This window comes from Hemitrygon akajei, chromosome 9 (assembly GCF_048418815.1).
Source record: "Hemitrygon akajei chromosome 9, sHemAka1.3, whole genome shotgun sequence".
NCBI classification, from domain to species: domain Eukaryota; kingdom Metazoa; phylum Chordata; class Chondrichthyes; order Myliobatiformes; family Dasyatidae; genus Hemitrygon; species Hemitrygon akajei.
This window is the reverse complement of record NC_133132.1, coordinates 153157751-153178231: the sequence shown is the minus strand read 5'-3', so window position 1 is coordinate 153178231 and position 20481 is coordinate 153157751. Positions and strand designations below refer to the sequence as shown.

General features: G+C 41.1%; 1 protein-coding gene across 8 annotated transcripts in view; it reads right to left on the bottom strand.

Moving 5' to 3' along the window:
* The window catches only part of ptprk (protein tyrosine phosphatase receptor type K), a 641623-nt gene that overhangs the window by 369952 nt on the left and 251190 nt on the right, over window positions 1-20481 (bottom strand). For all 8 annotated transcript variants that reach the window (XM_073057328.1, XM_073057322.1, XM_073057320.1 and 5 more), the window contains exons 4-5: window positions 6798-6879; window positions 363-478 (exon numbers count right to left, since the gene is read on the bottom strand). In XM_073057328.1, the coding sequence (XP_072913429.1) occupies window positions 363-478; window positions 6798-6879 (198 nt within the window). The remainder of the gene's footprint in view (window positions 1-362; window positions 479-6797; window positions 6880-20481) is intronic.

Below are 20481 nucleotides of genomic sequence, written 5' to 3'. Positions count from 1 at the left end.
AGCAGTAATTTACATAACCATGATTGATTCAGTCGCTGGTTTTCTGAATCCAACAGTCACTTAAGTCTCATTACCAAACGTGAAACTGTTTTGCTTCAGGGTAATATTCTAAGTGAGATGACCTACTGTGTGTTAAACTGCAGTACATCCCAGACTGCAGATTCACTGAATATTTATGTACCAGTAAAAAATAAACTGCACAGTTGTTTAAACTTCCATAATATGGAAGTTGGAAAATATTTTTCTATAATGTATAGATTGAGAAAGTCAGTATGGCATAAAATTCATTGACTTTTTTCCCCTATTTTTGACAGAATGAATTATTACGAGACAGATGGGAATACGGTATTGCTGGATCTCACCTGTAGCCACAGCTTGTTATTCATTGTGTCCCTGCCTGTAGCGATGCACTGAAATGTAGCATTTTGTCCTGCATTTACTTCCACATCTCCAAGTCGCAAAAAATGAGGAGACTTATCTGCAAAACAGAAACATTTTGACATGTCTGTGACAAAGTCAACTGATTTAGTACCTTTCTGCTTAGCAGTACTTCAATGTGCCAGTAAACTGCATTCACTGATGGCTTGTGTAAAATACTCAGCAGTAATTAGGAACACCAATAATATCAATTGCTTCTTAACTATCTGGCATATTATCCTTCTTTCAACGAAACCAATTAAAGTTGAGATGTAGGGTTTTCGACCCGACACCTTAACCGTGTTTATTTTTCCACAGATGTTTCCTGGACCCAAGGTGTGCTCCAACATAATCGGTTTTCATTTTGTTTAAAATTCTTTTCTGACAAATGAGGAAGATCAAAAGCAATACATCCAGCTCCTCCCATTTTTAATAGCATTCATGATTGGTCATTTACCTCAGTGCCACTTTCTAACACCGAGTTCATATCCCCAAGTACCCATAATATTTGAAAATCTATCAATCTGCCTTGAATATACTCAGCAAATGATATTCCACGACCACTTTAGGAAAAGAATTTCAACCTCCCTCTAGGTGAAGAAATTTCTTTTTATCTCAGTTCTGAGTGGTTAACCCTTAATTTCCCCTGATTCCAGGCACACCAGCTAAGTGGAACCTATCCATTCTATTATGCTCCATCATAATTTTGTCTACCTTAACGAAACCATCCCTTGGTCTTCTGCACTCAAGTGATTTGGCTCAGGCTGCTGAACTTCCACTCTTTGGACAATTCACCCATCCCAATATTCTGATGAACCTCAATGGCCCTCATAACTTTGCCACCCAAGGACAACCAGTTCACAGGGCATTTTAGCTGCAATTTACTGGACACGGGCAGTCAACTGTTCCATCTGCCCACGTGGGCAGAGACAGCAAACATCTCATCTAGTTAGTTGGTTAAATTCAACTGAATCAAATCTGCTTTATTCAGATTTACACAATTAATTCACCAGCTGGGGGAAAGAAAAACACCTTTCCACTCAGATTTGTTTCAAAGACACTCTAAATCTCTATCAGACAAATACTGAACAGTCTCTGGATACCTCCCCTATTTTGGAAAACACATTTCTTTTAGAGTCATGGATCACAGATCCAAGTTCTTGGCCCACAATCTCTCCATGAGTTTACTTACTGAGCCTATTAAAAATTCCCCATCCCCCACCCCCAGGAAGATTTCGTTTTACTGTTTAACAACGATGAATTACACTGGATTTAATTTGGCTTGTTTGACACTGATCAACAGAAAAAGACTCTTTCGTGTCAAAGTGAAGACAGTTCTCTAACTACAAATATAAAGCACAAAGTAATTGTTAGCACAAATTTTCACCCCCTTCAAGTCAGTATTTAGTAGATGCACCTTTGGCAGCAGTTACAGCCTTGAGTCTGTGTGGATAGGTCTCTATCAGCTTTACACATCTGGACACTGCAATTTTTTCACATTCTTCTTTACAAAACTGCTCAAGCTCTGTCAGATTGCACGGGATCATGAGGGAACAATCCTTTTGAAGAACAAGTCACAAATTCTCAATTGGATTGAGGTCTGGATGCTGACTTGGCTACTCCAGGCCATCAATTTTGTTGTTTTTAAGCCATTCCTGTGTAGCTTTGGCTTTATGGTTGGGGTCATTGTCTTGCTGAAAAACAAACCTTCTCCCAAGTCACTGTTCTCTTTGCAGACTGCATCAGGTTTTCCTCCAGGATTTCCCTGCATTTTGCTGTATTCATTTTACCTTCTACCTTCACAAGCCTTCCAGGGTCTGCTGTAGTGACGCTTCCCCACAGTATGATACAGCCACCACCATGCTTCATGGTAGAGACGGTGTATTTTTAATGATGTGCAGTGTTTGGCTTACACCAAACATAGTGATTAGTCTGATGGCAAACACCTTAATTTTGGTTTCATCAGACCATAGAACCTCCTTCCAGCTGACTTCAGAGACTGCCTTCTAACAAATACTAGCCAAGATTTCATGTGAGGTTTTTCCCCCAATAGTGGCTTTCTCGTTGCCACTCTCCCCATAAAGTTGCAACTGGTGAAGCACCCGGGCAACAGTTGTTGTATGCACAGTCTTTCCCATCACAGCCACTGAAGCTTGTAACTCCTCCGGAACTGTCATGGTCTCTTAGTGGCCTCCCTCACTCATCCCCTTCTGGCACGGTTACACAGTTTTTGAGGATGGCCTGCTCTAGGCAGATTTACAGCTGTGCAATATTCTTTCCATTTCTTGATGATCAACTTCACTGTACTTCAAGGGATATCAGTGACTTGGAAATGTTCTTGTATCCATCTTCTGACTTGTGCTTTTCAATAACCTTTTCGCGGAGCTGCTTTGTTTGGAATGTTCTTTTGTATTCATGCTGTAGTTTTTGCCAGGGTACTGACTCACCAGCAGTTGAACCTTCCAGATACAAGTGTACTTTTACTGCAATCTATTGAAACACCTTGACTGAACACTGGTCTCTAAAAACAGATCTCCATTTAACTAAATATATGACTTCTAAAACCAATTGGCTGCACCAGTGATGATTTGGTGTCATATTAAGGGATGAGGGTGAATACTTATGCCATCAATTATTTTGTGTTTTATATCTGTAATTAATTTAGATTACTTTGTAGAGACCTGTTTTCACTTTGACATGAGAGTCTTTTTATAGGTACTGCATATATACTGATCCCATTTTCAAGATTTTGGCATTTAACATCCTAAACATTACTAATTCAAGCACAAAAAAAACCTGCAGGAGAACTGTGGAAGGCAGCATCTGTGGAAGCAGAGAGATAATTGATGCTTTGAGTCTCAACCACTGAAAGATGCTGCCTGACCCGTTGAGATCCTTCAGCATTCCTTGCGTTCCAGATTACAGCATTTACAGACTTTTGCATCTCTTTGGAGATTCAAATGCTCATGTAATTCTTTCTTAAATGTCTCCACCAGTCCCTCAGGCAGCTATTCATAAGGTGAAAAATTCTTATCAGCTACACCTTACCTTCTACATTAAGATGTTCTTCATTCTTACTACCCAGCACGTTGGTGCAAATTTTCCCCAGCATCACTGGCAAACCTCCCATGCAGGCCTCTAGGTGCAACCCTCCGGTCCCACTTTCTCAAGAAACAGTTTCAGTAATCCAAACATCTGAACACTGTTGTCCAGCATCATTTTCTCACCCATTTGATTTCCTTTCTGCTCCTTTCATTGCTAAGATGTTGTGGTAGAAATCAGTGGCTTAATCTGCTACCAAACTCCCCAACTTCAAGAAGCAGGGCTTCATCCCTCTTCATAACAATGTGAAACATGTGCTCCGACTCTTTATCATCCCTCTTTTGGCTGTCCTTTGATCATTCTGACTTCTTTGCCCTTACACCATAGGGCATCTTAGTTTCTTGCCTGCAATGCAGAATTGCTCATCTTTTTCGAGGATGTAACCAGAAAGTTAGACAAGGGAGATCCAGTGGATGTAGTGTACCTCGATTTTCAGAAGGCATTTGATAAGGTCCCACATAGGAGATTGGTGGGTAAAATCAAAGCTCATGGCATCGGGGGGAAGACATTGACATGGATAGAAAACTGGTTGGCAGATAGAAAGCAAAGGTTAGCGGTGAATGGGTGTTTCTCGGAATGGCAGGTGGTGACTAGTGGGGTGCCACAGGGCTCGGTATTGGGACCACAGCTGTTTACGATTTACATCAACGATTTAGATGAAGGCATTGAGAATAACATCAGCAAGCTGGGTGGCAGTGTAACATGTGATGAGGATGTTAGGAGAATTCAGGGTGACTTGGATAGGCTGGGTGAGTGGGCAGATACTTGGCAGATGACGTTTAATGTGAATAAGTGTGAGGTTATCCACTTTGGGAGTAAGAACAGGAAGGCAGATTATTATCTGAACGGTGTAAAGTTAGGTAAGGGAGAAATACAAAGAGATCTAGGAGTCCTTGTTCATCAGTCACTGAAGGTGAATGAGCAAGTGCAGCAGGCAGTGAAGAAGGCTAATGGAATGTTGGCCTTTATTACAAAGGGAATTGAGTACAAGAGCAAGGAAATCCTCTTGCATTTGTACAGGGCCCTGGTGAGACCACACCTGGAGTATTGTGTACAGTTTTGGTCTCCAGGGTTAAGGAAGGACATCCTGGCTATAGAGGAAGTGCAGCGTAGATTCACGAGGTTAATTCCTGGGATGTCCGGACTATCTTACGCAGAGAGGTTAGAGAGACTGGGCTTGTACACGCTGGAATTAAGGAGATTGAGAGGGAATCTGATTGCAACATATAAGATTATTAAGGGATTGGACAAGATAGAGGCAGAAAATATGTTCCAGATGCTGGGAGAGTCCAGTACCAGATGGCATGGTTTGAGAATAAGGGGTAAGTCATTTAGGACAGAGTTAAGGAAAAACTTCTCCTCCCAGATAGTTGTGGGGGTCTGGAATGCACTGCCTCGGAAGGCAGTGGAGGCCAATTCTCTGGATGCTTTCAAGAAGGAGCTAGATAGGTATCTCATGGATAGGGGAATCAAGGGATATGGGGACAAGGCAGGAACCGGGTATTGATAGTAGATGATCAGCCATGATCTCAAAATGGCGGTGCAGGCTCGAAGGGCCGAATGGTCTACTTCTGCACCTATTGTCTATTATCTTTTCTCCGATTATTTTCTAACATGGAAACATTGCTCAGGAGTGCGATGGACTCTGAAGTTTCCCTGAATACTTGCTTACCTCACTTCCTCACACAGCATCCCATTCTCCTCCCTATGAACGCATTTCTTTTTGTGTGCAGATATGACCGCTGGTGTATGCTGTGTAACTCCATTTGTTTTCCGTGGGTTATCTGATAAGTTCAGATACTTTGGATGAGTGGTGAGATTTTGGTTGAAAATTGCAAATCTTTTGCCAACCAAAGGAATGCCCACGAATGATGAAACAATTAGAATAATCACTACAGTTCAGAAATCCTATAACCCATTTTGCTATAAAAAATAAGTTTTCTTACTACATTGTGTTCTCCTGCAAAATTTGTATATTTCAATAGTAATCTCAAGTTCCTGGGTGTCAGTATCTATGAAGATCTAACATGGACTCAACATATCAACGCAGCTATAAAGTTGGCAAGACAGTGGCTACATTTCATTAAGAGTCTGAAAGATTTGGTATGTCACTAAAAACACCCGCAAATTTCTACAGATATATCGCGGAGATCATTCTAACTGGCTACTTCATTGTCTGGTAAAGGGAAGGGAGTGGTTACGGCACAGGATTGAAGTAAGCTGCAGAGAGTTGTAAACTTCGTCAGCTCATGACATCATGAGCATTGGCTTCTCTCTGTAGTATCCAGGATGTCTTCAAGAAGCAATGCCTCACAAAGGTCCACCATTAAGGACCCTGTCATCAAGGTCATGGTTTGTTCTCACTGCTCCAATCAGGAAGGAGGTACAGAAGCATGAAGGCACACACTCAACGATTCAGGAACAGCCTCTTCCCATCTGCCATCCAATTTCAGAATGGTCTTTGAACCCACAAACACAACCTCACTACTTTTTATTGCTATTTTTATACAACTTAAATTTATATACACACTTACTGTAATGCATGTTTTCTCTATTACAGTATTATGCATTGTATTGCTGCCACAAAGTCAAATTTCACGACTTATGCTAGTGACATTAAACCTAATTCTGATTCTAAGTGCTTTTCTTGCGAATGCTGTTTATATGATGCTATTGCAAATAAGTTTTTCATTGCACCTGTGCACACGACAATAAACTCAACTTTGATTTTAGTGATGGAACAGTCCAGAAAGCTTTATGAGGCCTGGAATTAATTACATATACAGAAAGATGAAACAATGAAAGGATTTGGAAATAAAGACACTATTTTGGTAGAGATGGCTAGCCTTGGAACACTCCAGCAACTCATGGAGGATACAACAAGAGAAGCTGAACAGACTTGAGTGGCAATGGACATATACTGGTAATTTAGGATTAGCAATGGGTACTTGATAGTCAGTTTAGATATTTTGAGCCAAAGGGCCTGTTTTTGTACCATACAATTCTATAACTATATAGGAACTGGAATAGAATGCATTAATAGTGACACAGACAGATCATCACAGTGATAAGTAGAAAAAAAAATTCAAGTCAATGTTAAATGTTGCCATTGTGTGACAAAAAAAAGTCCAGATTTGATTTTAAAGGGAAAAATCAATGTCTATTTCATATCCAAATTAATTCTTTCTTGGGTTGATAAAAGCTAGCTTCTAATCAAAATTCTACCCTCAAACTTCCCTGTACTCTGAACAAACAGCATTTTAAGAATATGCACTTACCACATGGGTAGCTCAACACCTGGATGTCATCGATGGCGATATATCCTCTTTGATCGTCAGAGACAGCTGCTTCAAAGATTACCTGCAAACAGACAAAAAAAATCATTAAAACTATTTTCTATTCCATTCACATTCAATTACTTATTTTGGAAAATGCCATCTTTATTGCCATTAAGATGGAAATAATGGCCAACAACTGAACAGGTATTTGCTCTTCTGGTGAAGGTATTCTTACTGAGTTGCTAAGTAGGAAATGACAGGAGATAGACATAGTGACCAAGACTGATCTTCAAGAAATTCCTCAGAGTTCAATCAATGAATGCTATGGTCACGTATCCAAAATTGACACAAATACTAGAGTATTGATAAGCTGAATTCAGAATTTGCTGCATGTTGTTTGTTGATGAAACTTAACAAGGCTTGCTTAGAGACAATTAGAGATGGGCAAGATGTCTGCTGTGTTACCAGTGAATATGAAATAGGAAGATAATTGCACATTTTGAATCTTAAGGCCACTTTGGGGATGTTTCAACATAATTTTAACATTGTCTGTTTCTCTGCATCAGCAGTCAAGTGGCCATTTGGCAGCTGCTGCTCTGAGAATCTGGACTGAACCTCATCAGAAGTAGAGGACAAACAGCAGGTGGGTTAGCAATAGATTACATAATCAGACCAATCCTTTATTCCAATTCAATTGCATCTTCCACCTGCAGAAATTATGAATTTTATCTTCAGTACATGGTTGAACCAAAAACCATTTGAAACAGGTTTGCCTCGCCAATATAATCTGCAAAATCTTAGTACATTCTTTGAGTAAATAGCGATTTCATTAAATCCTCAACAACATATACATCCAAAAGCTTACTTTAATACTTTCAGTTTAATGGAAAAGGTTTGATGGCATTCAAAAGGCATTGAATCAATCATTGTTGGTTGACAGCTTCTGTGATTTTCAGCAATATCAGAGTTTATAATCACACGTGTCATGAGCCTGACATAATAAAGTGATGTATGATGCCACAAATAGCTGTGGAGGCCAAATCATTGGGTATAATTAAATGGAGGTTGATAGGTTCTTGATTTGCTAAGGCGTCAAAAGTTACAGGGAGAGGGCAGGATATTGGGACTGAGAGGGAAAATAGATCAGCCATGATGAAATGACAAAGCAGACTTGATGGGTAGAATGGCCGAACTCTGCTCCTATGAATGATGGAAATAAGGTAAATTTGAAAAGCAGTGGTTACTAATGATCCTGTCCTATTTTTTTTTTGTTTTAAATAAATGATCTGGCTAACAAAAATAATTGCTCATTTAGATTGACCCTTGGGAAAAAGAGCTATGGTACAGCACAGGACTCTCAGTGATCTATTTATTCGTAGCATAAATAACATAACCCTGGCAGAACTCTTTGGGGAAATCCCAATTATTGCCTGTAGTTCAGGAATATAAGGAATATTGGTTCAAACTGCGTAATTACCAATATTATTTCCCAGTCAGCAAGTGAAAATTATTTTTCAGTGAAGCTGATTAACAATTAGGATACCATTGCAATGGTACTTGATCAGCATCCTCAATGTAGTAACCTCAACCACAAACCTCAATCCAGAACTGCCTATACATTTCCAAGGTTAATAATGACATGAGATGTGAAAGGCATTGAATCAATCATTGCTGGTTGACAGTGATTTTCAGTTTTGTCACAGTTTATGACCAAACTTTGTCATTATAAATGTAAGTTTGGTTAGAAAATGTGACATACCTAAAAATCACTGAGGCTGTCAACCAACAATGATTGATTCAATGCCTTTCAAATCTCATGTCAATATGAATTATTTTCCACTAAACTAGAAGTATTAAAGAAAGCTGTCAAACTTAAGAATTTAATGAAATCACTATTTACTGAAAGAACACTGAAGATTTTGTGGATTATAATGAGGAGGAAATAGCAAAGGATGGAAGGGATTATTGGCGGTACTCACTATTTATGAACACACAAGCTTTTTTAAATGTATTCATTTACTTGTCTATTCTAAAAGGTCCATCATTTTGAATGGAAAGACACTGCATAAAGAATAAAATGAAGATCTTAATCATCTGCTGAAAGAGTGGATTCATCAGCGTCAGAGTGAACATATGTTGCTTTAACACGATGTTGATCCTGGAAGAAACAAAGATCTATCACGATTAACTGAAAATTGAAGGTAATTTGGAAAGAAATTTAAGAAAAGACGCACAGTAAATTTTTAAACATTTGTGGAGATAACGCATCAGATCATGAAGCAGCAGAGAAATTCATTGATGAGTTCGTCAAGATGACAATTTCACTGATGAAAATCTGACATCGGAACAAGTTTACAATGCTAATGCTTTTTAGGATTCAGTAAAGTATAAGAACAAAGTAAAATACAAACAAAGGATACTGTAACCTCAATCAAAACATGGCATCGCAGTTGGAGGCTGAAAACATGCCGTTGTGCAACAGCTGATGCAGGTATTCTCCCAATGCCGCTGAGCTGCTTTTGTTACCCTGCACACGTTATATTTTCATGATATTAATGGTATGCAACAATTTTAACTGTTTAGTACATATGTGTGAAGAACAAGTGTTAGGTAAACACTGCTTATGGTTGCACATAAATTTAGAGTCGGAAATAAAGATGGTCCCAAGCTATCTCATTGTATATTCCAAAATCCTACACACGTTTGGCCCCAAGTATTTCAGAAAAGGGGCAATCAACCTGTGTCTCTCCCTCATTCAACCAATGGTGCTATTTTAAATATCAGTGACCGTGATAGATTCAGCCATTGATTTTTAGAGTTCCCTGCAGAGATGTTACTGATTTTCAACAAGGAGAGCACTGTCAAAAATATATTTCTACAGAAACTGGTGAAAGCAGCATTAATAACATTAAATTTTAAAATCAAGTTTTCAATTATCAAAGAGGAGTGCACATAAACATCTTGAATCTAAAAGAATGCCTGAGAGACCAAAACACAGCTTTGTGGAGCATCTGCGCTTAGTGCAGAAGAGCAACCAAGAGCTTCCCATTGCCTACTACTTTAATTCTCCATCCCACTTTGAACACAGTGGGTGGCCTCCTCTACTGTTACAACCAGGCCCAACACAACATGGGGCAACATGGTAGTGTAGCAGTTATTTACTGCTATTACAGTGCCAGCAACCTGGGTTCAATTCTGCCAGTCTGTAAGGAGTTTGAACCTTTTCCCTGTGACCGCTTGGGGTTCCTCCAGGTGCTCCGGTTTCCTCCCACATTGCTTCACCCCAAAGATCTGAAGTTGGGGTTAGTGAATTGCGGGCATGATATGCTGGTGCCATAAGCTTGGCGACATGCTTACAGGCGGCCCAGCACAGTGCTCACTGATGTGATTTGAGGCAAGTAACGCATTTCACTGTGTGTTTCGATGCACGTGTGACACATAAAGCACATCTCATCTTTATCTTCTCAACACAAGCATGAGAAACAGTGCCCCCACTTTCAGCAGGGCGTGCTGCAGCCTTGTGCACTCAGTACTAAATCTTACAATTGATATCTCCATCGCTATTAGGCATTCATCTGTGATATCATCTCAACTTTTCCCCCCTGAACTTTTATTCTCCCTGGGAGTAGAGGACATGCTCAGCCTGCTCAGGAATTCCGACTCTGCATTTTGGACTAAGATATGCTTTTCTCTATGTTCCCACTCTCTGCTTCCATTCACTCATTGACTAGAAAATCTTGGTTATTACCGTTTTATCTCAACAGAGATATCTTCACTTTCCACCCTCCCAGCTGCTAAACAAGTGCTCTTTGTCCCTTTTCCTGATCAGCCAAAGGGTCTTTGATCAGGAATGTTAACTTTGATTCCCGTTCCACATAAGTGGCCTGACCTGCTCAGTGTGTTTTCAGTTCTTATTACAGGAACTGGAAAATGATATTACATCTTCACCAAACTCTGCTGAGCTGCACTCGGAGTACTGTGTGCAAATCTGGTGATCACAAATACTGTACAAGAAGGATGTGCTGGAGAGGTATAGACTGGGTACAGAGTCAAAACCATTTTCCATGACTGAGGGGTCAAAAACAAAGGCATAGGTTTATAACCATATAACCATAACAGCACGGAAACAGGCCATCTCAGCCCTTCCAGTCCGTGCCGAACGCTTACTCTCACCTAGTCCCACTGGCCCGCACTCAGCCCATAACCCTCCATTCCTTTCCTGTCCATATACCTATCTAATTTTACTTTAAATGACAATACCGAACCTGCCTCTACCACTTCTACTGGAAGCTCGTTCCACACAGCTACCACTCTCTGAGTAAAGAAATTACCCCTCGTGTTACCCTTAAACTTTTGCCCCCTAACTCTCAACTCACGTCCTCTTGTTTGAATCTCCCCTACTCTCAATGGAAAAAGCCTATCCACGTCAACTCTATCTATCCCCCACATAATTTTAAATATCTCTATCAAGTCCCCCCTCAACCTTCTACGCTCCAAAGAATAAAGACCTAACTTGTTCAAACTTTCCCTGTAACTTAGGTGCTGAAACCCAGGTAACATTCTAGTAAATCTTCTCTGTACTCTCTCTATTTTGTTGACATCTTTCCTATAATTCGGTGACCAGAACTGTACACAATTATGATGAGACAAAAAGGGATTTTGGTTAGTTAGGGGAACAGAGTGGAGGTTCTGTGGATAAGAACAAGAATCCTGGATGATATGTAGCCTCCCAGGTGTGAGAGTCTAGGATATCTTGAATTGAGTCCTCAATTTTCTTGAGTGGGAAGGTGAGCAGCCAGAGTTCATGGTCCGTGTACCTACCAATGAGTAGGTAAGATGAGTGACGAGGTTCTGCAAAGTGGTATCAGGGAGTTTGGTGCTAAGATAAGGGCAGGACATCCAGCGTTCTGATCTCAGGATTGCTACCTGTGCCATGTGCTAGTGAGGCCAAAATTAGGAAGATTATACTGCTTAATACGTGGCTAAGGAGTTGGTTTAGAAGGGAAGAGCATCAGATTCTCGGATCATTGGTCTCTCTTTCAGGGAAGGCAGGACGTACAGAAGGAACGGTTGCACCTGAACAGGAAGGGGACTAACATTCAAGTGGGAAGGCTTGCTAATGCCTCCTAAATGAGGTTTAAACTAGAGTTGCTGGGGGATGGGAACCAGAATGCCAGAACAGATAGTGGAGGGTTTGCGGAGACAGATGTTGGTAAAACCTCACGGTCGAGAATCAAAAGGTGCGACTAATGTCCAGAGCAGCATATACTTCAATGCAAGAAGTATTGTATGAAAGGCAGATGAGCTCAGGGTATTGGATCAACACATGGAATTATTGTAGCCATTAGTAGGACTTGCTTGCAGGAGGGGCAAGACTGGCAGTTTAATATTTTGGTGTTCCGTTGTTCACACGGTGTTTGGTATTCATGCGAGAAAGTGGGAAGGATTAAAGGAGGAGGGATGGCATTACTACTCAAGGAAAATGTCACCGCAGTGCTCTGTCAAGACAGACCGGAGAACTTGTCTCAGGAGTTGTATGGGTGGAACTAAGCAATAAGAAAGGTACAGTGCCTACCATAAGTATTCACCCCCCCCCCCCCTTTTAGAAGTTTTCATGTTTTATTGTTTTATAACATTGAATCACAGTGGATTTAATTTAATTTGGCTTTTTTGACACTGATCTACAGAAAAAGACTCTTGGGTTAAAGTGAAAACCGATCTCTCCAAAAGTTATCTAAATTAGTTACAAATATAAAACACAAAATAATTGACTGCAGAAGTTTTCATCCCCCCCCCAAGTCTGTATTTAGATGCACCTTTGTCAGCAATTACAGCCTTGAGTCTGTGAGGATAGGCCTCTATCAGCTTTGCACATCTGGACACTGCAACTTCCCCCCATTCTCCTTTACAAAACTGTTCAAGCTCTGTCAGATTGCAAGGGGGTCATGAGTAAACAGCCCTATTCAAGTCCAGCAACAAATTCTCAATTGGATTGAGGTCTGGACTTTAACTTGGCCCTTCCAGGACAACAATTTTTTTGTTTTTAAGCCATTCTCTGTAGCTTTGGCTTTATGCCCGGGGTCATTGTCTTGCAGATGGTTGAGGATGCCTGCACGAGGCCGATGTACAGCAGTGCCAGATTCTTGCTATTTCTTGATGATTGACTTAACTGTACTCCAAGGGATATTTGGTGACTTGGAAATCTTCTTGCATCCATCTCCTGACTTTTCAACAACGTTTTCACTTGGAATGTGCTCTGTCTTCAAGGTATAGTTTTTGCCAGGATACTAACTCACCAGCGGTTGGACCTTCCAGATACAGGTGAATTTTTATTACAATCAGTTGAAACACCTTGACTGCGCACAGGTGATCTCCATTTATCTAATTGTGTGACTTCTAAACACCAACTGGTTGCAACAGTGATGATTTGGTGTGTCATATTAAAGGGGGTGAATTCTTTGACAATCAATTATTTTGTGTTTTATATTTGTAATTAATTTAGATCACTTTGTTGAAATCTGCTTTCACTTTGACATCATGAAAGAGTTTTTGTTGATCAGTGTCAAAAAATGCCAAATTAAATCCACTGTAATTCAATGTGGAAAAACTATAAAATATGAAAACTGCTAAGGGGGTGAATACTTTTTAGAGGCACTGCATATATACTGATCCCATTTTTGAAATTCTGGCATGTAACATTCTAAACATTACCAATTCTATTGCAAAAAAACAAATTGCAGGAGAAACTCAGGCAGCATCTGTGGAAGCAAAGCGATAATTGATGTTTTGAGTCTCAACTACTAAAAGATGCTGCCTGACCTGTTAAGATCCTGCCCGGGGGGGGGGGGGGTGAATACTTTTTACAGGCACTGTATGATCACTTTAATGAGGCTATATAACAGACCACCCAAATGTCCATGGGATTTAGAGGAACAAATTTGTAGAGAGATTGCAGACTTTTGCAAGAAACAGAAGGCTGTTATAATAGGTGACTTTCCACATACTGACTGGGACTCCTACACTGAAAAAGGATTAGATGGGGTTGCGATTGTCAGGAAAGTTTCCTTAACCAGTACGTAGAAGTCCCAATGAGAGAGTGCGCGATACTTGATCTCTATTAGGGAATGAGACAGGGCAGATGACAGAAGTCTGTGTAGGAGAACACTTTACATCCCGTGACCACAATGCCATCAGTTTCAAAGTAAATATGCAAAGAGATAGTTTGGTCCTCAGGTTGAGTTTCTAAATTGGAGAAAGGCCAATTTTGATGGCATTAGAAATGTGGATTGGGACAGGCTATTTTCAGGCAAAGGTGTACTTGGTAAGTGGGAGGCCTTCAGAAATGAAATTCTAAGAGTACAACGCTTGCATGTGCCTGTCAGAATATAAAGTAAAGATAACGAGTGCTGGGAACATCGGTTTTCAAGAGATTTTGAGGCCCTGATTAATAAAAAAGGGAATATGTTTTAGCTGGTATAGACAGGTACGAACAAATGAGGTGCTTATGGAGTATAAGAAATACAAGAAAGCAATTAAGAAAGAAAACAAGAAGGCTAAAAGAAGGCATGTAGCTCTCTAGCAGACAAGGTGAAGGAGAATCCTAAGGGAGCTATTATAAATTCAAGGAGGACATCACCTTACTGAAGGAGTTGAAGGTCAATCATTATCGCTTTTCCATCTCTTGGCCTCAAATCATACCCACAAGGATAAAAGGTAGTGCCTCTCTTTGCACATCTTATGAGGATGGGTACTACTCATTGTAGAGCCTTCCTGTTTGCCACAGAGCAGTTTCCGTACCAGACAGTGATGCAGCTTGTTCGGATGCTCTCTACTGCACGTCTGTAGAATGACGGGAGTATAGATGTGTGAAGTCCAGCTCTCTCCAGCCTCCTCAGAAAGAAGATGTGTTGGTGAGCTTTCTTGAAATTAGATTCCTCAAAGTTGTTGTGCAAGTTGATAGGGTGGTTAAGAAGACATATGGTGTGTTGGCCTTCATTGTTTTGAGGACTGAATTCAAGAACTGCAAGGTAATGTTGCAGCTCTATAAAACCCTGGTTATATCACACCTGGAGTATTGTATACCGGTCGACTCTTTGTAGAAAGGATATGGACGCCTCAGAGAGGGTACAGAAGGGATTGACCAGGACACTGCCTGGATCAGAGAGCATGTCTTCTGAGGACACGTTGAGCGAGCTAGGGCTTTTCTCTAAGAAGGATGAGAGGTCACTTGCTCAAGGTGTACAAGATGAAAAGTGGCATAGATTGAGTGGATAGCCAGATACATTTTCCCGGGGTGGAAATGGTGAATACGAGGGGGCAGAATTTTAAGGTGATTGGAAAAAAAGTATTGGGGGGGGGGGGGGGGGGATGTCAGAGGTAAGAGAGTGGTGGTTGTGTGGTAGAGGCAGCTACATGAGGGACATTTAAGAGACTACAGTATACTACTGGAGAGGAAGGGGTCGGGTTGGGGGAGGAGCCCCTCAATTATTGTAGTAATGAACCATTCCGGAGTGGGGGGGGGGGGGGGGTCACATGAGTGGCAGCAGTGCTATTAGTGAGCAGGAATCTAACAGAACAGCATTGACTATGAATGCAAAGGCATTGAATGGCTTATTCTTCTAAATAATTTTTAAAATTATAAATAAAGTTTATTTTGTTCTAAAAAAAAAAGTAACAGACTGTTAGGCACATGGGTAAAAGAAAAAAAGAATCGGGGGATTATGTGAGAGGGAAGAGTTAGATTGATCATGGAGTTGATTAAATGTCAGCAAACATTGTGGGCCTAAGGGCCTGTACTGTGCTGTATTGTTCTATGATTCCACTGATATATTAAGAGCAAAATGACTGCAAGGGACAAAATTGTTCCTCTGGAAGATCAGAATGGTAATCCATGTGTGGAGCCAAGAAATGGGGGGGGGCGGGGGGGGGGACCTTAAATAATTTTTTTTTGCATCCGTATTTACTCAGGAGATGGACACAGTCGAAAGAAATGAGGAAAAGTGGCATCAACTTCATGCACCCTATACAGATTATAGAAGAGGCGGTGTTCGCTGTCTTGACGCAAATGAGGGTGGATAAATCTCCAGGGCCTGACAACACGTTCCCTCAGACCAAGTGCACAAACTGCTGGGGCCCTAGCAGAGATATTTAAATCATCCTTAGTAACAGGTGAGGATTGGAAGATAGCCACTATTGTTCCGCTTTTAAAATAACCAGAAATTTATACGCCAGTGAGCCTGTCATTAGTAGTGGAAAAGTTATTGGAAGGTATTCTAAGGGACTGGATAAATGAGTATTTGGATAGTCTTGGATCGATTCCGGATAGTCAACATGGCTTCGTGCATGGTAGGTCTTGTCTAAACAATATTATAGAGCTTTTCAAGCAAGTTACCGGGAAAATTGATGAAGGCAAGGCAATAGTGTTGTCTCCATGGACTTAAACAGGCCATCTGACAAGGTCCCACATGGGAGGCTGGTCAAGATGGTTCAGTCACTCAGCATTCAGGATGAGGTAGTAAACTGGATTAGACGTTGGCGAGCAGAAGAAGCAAGAGAGTGGTAAGTAGATGTTTGCCTCTCTGACTGGAGGACAGTGACTAGTGGAGCGGCGCAGGGATTAGTGTTGGTTCCATTATTTGCCATCTACGTATGTCAATGATCTGGATGATAATGTGGTTAACTGGATCAGCAAATTTGCAGATGACACCAAGATTGGAGCTGTAGTGAACAGCGAGGAAGTCTATCATGGCTTACAGCGTGATCTGGACCAGGTGGAAATATAGCAGATGGAATTTGATGCAGACATCTGTGAGCTTTGCACTTCAGTAGGACCAACCAGGGCAGGTCTTACACAGGAAATGATAGGGCAGTGAGGAGTGTGGTAAAACAAAGGGATCTGGGAATACAGGTCCATAATTCAGTGAAAGTGGCATCACAGGGAGATAGGGTCATAAAGAAAGCTTTTGGCACATTGGCCTTCATAAATTATTGAGTACGGGAGATGGGATGTCACGTTGAAGACATACAAGACATTGGTGAGGCCAAATTTGGAGTATTGTGTGCAGTTTTGGTCACCTATATACAGGAAAGATGTAAATAAAACTGAAAGAGTGCAGGGAAAACTCACAAGGATGTTGCTGGGTCTGGAGTACCTGAGCTACAAGGAAAGACTGAATAGGTTAGGACTTTATTCCTTAGAATGTAGAGGACGGAGAGGAGATTTAAAGGTATACAAAATTATGAGGGATATAGGGTATAGATAGGGTAAATGCAAGCAGACTTTTCCCCAAGGTTAGGTGGGACTACAACCAGAAATCATGGGTTAATGGTGAAAGGTGAAAAGGAACAAGCTGCCAGCGCAAGTGGAGCATGTGACGTCGATTTCAATGTTTAAGGGAAGTTTGGAAAGGCAGTGGATGGTAGAGAAATGGAAGGCTATGGTCCCAGTGCAAGTTGATGAGAGTAGGCAGCTTAAATGGTTCAGCATAGAATAGATAGGCCGAAAGGACTGTCACTGTGCTGAAGTTTTCTATGACTGATTCTGAAATAGTCTGAGGAGACTGATTTTATTTTAGATAGATAGAAATATTGATCCCAAAAGAAATTGCAGTGTCACAGCAGCATTACAAGTGCACAGGTGGACAAATTTTATAACAGAAGTAAGAAAGAGTAAAAAATAAGTTACCTCAAACAGTCTAACAGGAGGGAGCTGTCACTTCCCCAGCTACAGGTTGACTCATTATAGAGCCTAACGGCAGAGGGTAAGAATGACCTCATATAGTGCTCTTTGGAGCAGCGCAGTTGTCTTAGCCTATTACTGAAGGTGCTCCTCTGTTCAGCCAAGGTGGCACGCAGAGGGTGAGAAACATTGTCCAGAATTGCCAGGATTTTCCATAGGATTGTTTTGTTCTACCACAGTCTCCAGTGTGTCCAGTTTGACTCCTGTAACAGAGCCAGCCTTTCTAATCAGCTTATTGAACCTGTTGACATCACCCGTGTTGATGCCATTGCCCCAGAACACCACCACATAAAAGATTGTACTGGCAACAGCAGACTGATAGAATATGTGAAGGAGAGGCCTGCATACTCCAAAAGGACCTCAGTCTCCTCAGGAAGTAGGGGTGACTGCACCCCCAGGTACTTGCAGATCCTCACTACACCCACATATTCTCCATCCATAGTCAGAGAGCACACACAGACATTGGTGTGCTGTTAGAGATTATGTTATTAGAAGCAATTACAGTCGGCCCTCCTTATCCGCGGGGGATTGGTTCCGGGACCCCCCAGGGATACCAAAATTCGTGGATGCTCAAGTCCCTTATTTAACCTGAATCAGTGCAGTAGTCTTTAGGACCCAGCGGAACCCCGGACTTTATTTAACATGTCTCAGTGCGGTGGACATTAGGACTTGGCGGCGCAGCTCTGAATGCAATGTTTCAGTTCACGAAAATAACCACGATCGCGATTGAAAATAAGGTGGAAGTAATAACACAATCGGAAAGAGGTGAAACGCCATCGATCATTAGAAGAGCATTAGGCTACAGTCGGTCAACGATCAGAACAATTTTAACGGAGCATGTGAAAGGCCCTGCCCCGATGAAAGCTACAATTATTACTAAGCAACACAGTGGTATAATTATTGAAATACTTATGTTTCTTAAGTGTTTTATATGCATAGAAAGGTAAAATATGTACTATATACTAAGAAAATTGTTTGACTGACACTGAATAATACTGGATGTACCTGTTCCAACTTCAAATCCGACTTAAAGACGGACTCAGGAATGGAACTCATTCATAACCCAGGAACTGCCTGTACTTTTAAGTCATTTCTAGATTACTTATAATACCTAATACAATGTAAATGCTATGTAAATAGTTGTTATGCTGTATTGTTTTCGGAATAATGACAAGAAAAAATAGTCTGTACATGTTCAAGCAACGAGCACTGGAGAGAGAACTTCCGGGTTTTCCTGCTCCGCGGTTGGTTGAATCCGCGCATACGGAATCCGCGGATAAGGAGGGCCAACTGTACTACGTTTAAGCAGCATCTCAGTAGAATCAGGCAGAATCAATTAGCCTAGATGGGTAGGAAGATCTGTACAGACACAGTGACCTGAAGGACCCATCTCTGTGCTGTACAACTCATTGATTCTCAATGGACTCCACTCGAAGCACTTCATGCGGAAGGATATGACAGCACTGGATGAGATACAAGTTGACTCACCAGGACTTTGCCTGAGATGCAGCTTCCCAGCAATGAGTAGATGCCTGGCACTATCACCCCTCGAAACTCAACAATAAGCTCCAAGATCTGGCTCCTCAATTTCCTCAACAGCAGATCCCAGTTAGTACGGATTGGCAGCAAGATCTCCTCCACCCTCATCATCAGCACTGAAGCACCCACTAGGCTGTGTGCTTAGCTCCATTCTTGACTTACTTTCCACCTACGATTTAACGGATAGGTGCAGCTTCCATGCCGTATTTAAGTTAGATGATGACACCGTTATTGTTGGTGATGAATTGGCATATAGAAGAAAATCTTGTTGAGTGAGACACAACAACAACCTAACAACCTCTTCTCAAGATCAGCAAAACCAAAGAACGGAGGAAGAAGCCAGAGGTCCATGAACCAGTTCTCATTCGGGAATAGAGATGGACAGTGTCCGTAGTTTTAAATCCCGTGGTGTTACCACATCAGAGGATCTGTCCTGACACCAGCATCCGAGTGTCATCACAAAGGAGGAACAATAGCACCTCTACTTGTTTTTTTTTACTAGTTTGCAAAGATTTAGCGTGTCACCAAGATCTTTGATAGACTTCAATAGATGCAGTGTTTGTATCACAGGCCAGGAATGGAAAAGTTACAGAGTGTGGTGGATACAGCCCAGGCCATCACAAGCAATGCCCTCCCCATCATTAAGTCTATTTACATGGAGCACTGCTACAAAAATAGCAGCATCCAAAGTCAAAGGACTCCTACCATCCAGGACATGTCCTCTTCTAGTTGCTATCATCAGGCAGGAGGTACAGCAGCCTCAGGTTCTACACCGCCAGATTCAGGAACAGTTATGACCCTATAACCCACAGGCTCCTGAACTGCCACGGAAAGCTTCAAGGATCATTACTCTGAACTGATCCTATGACTCTGAACTGATCCTATGACCTAAAGACTCACTTTCAAGGACTCTTAACAACTCATGGTCTCAGTATTATCCTTTTATTATTTGCACAATTTGTCTTCTTTTGTACATTGGTTCAGTCTTGTCTGTTTATATGAAGCTTTTCCATAAAGTCTATTGTATTTCTTTGTGTCCCATATAAATGCCTGCTAGACAATTAATTTCAAGGTGGTATATACAGTACGTACCTCAATAATAAATTAATTTTGAACATTGAATAGGCTTGTTTTGTTTTCCTTTTCAGAAAAAGACCAAAAAGGCCACCTGATTGAATTATATAAAGTTATAAAAGGGCAAAGATGGTAGATTTTACAAAACTTTTACCATAATCAGAGATGTGCATGACTGGAGGACACAGTAAAGCATTTGGAAAGAAAGATAGGAAGATTTTTTTTCACTTGGAAGAATAGTTGAGATCTAAAACACCCAAAGGGGTAGTGTAGACATGAACTCTCACAACATTCTAGTGGAATTCAAATAAGCATTTTCTACATTATGGCATG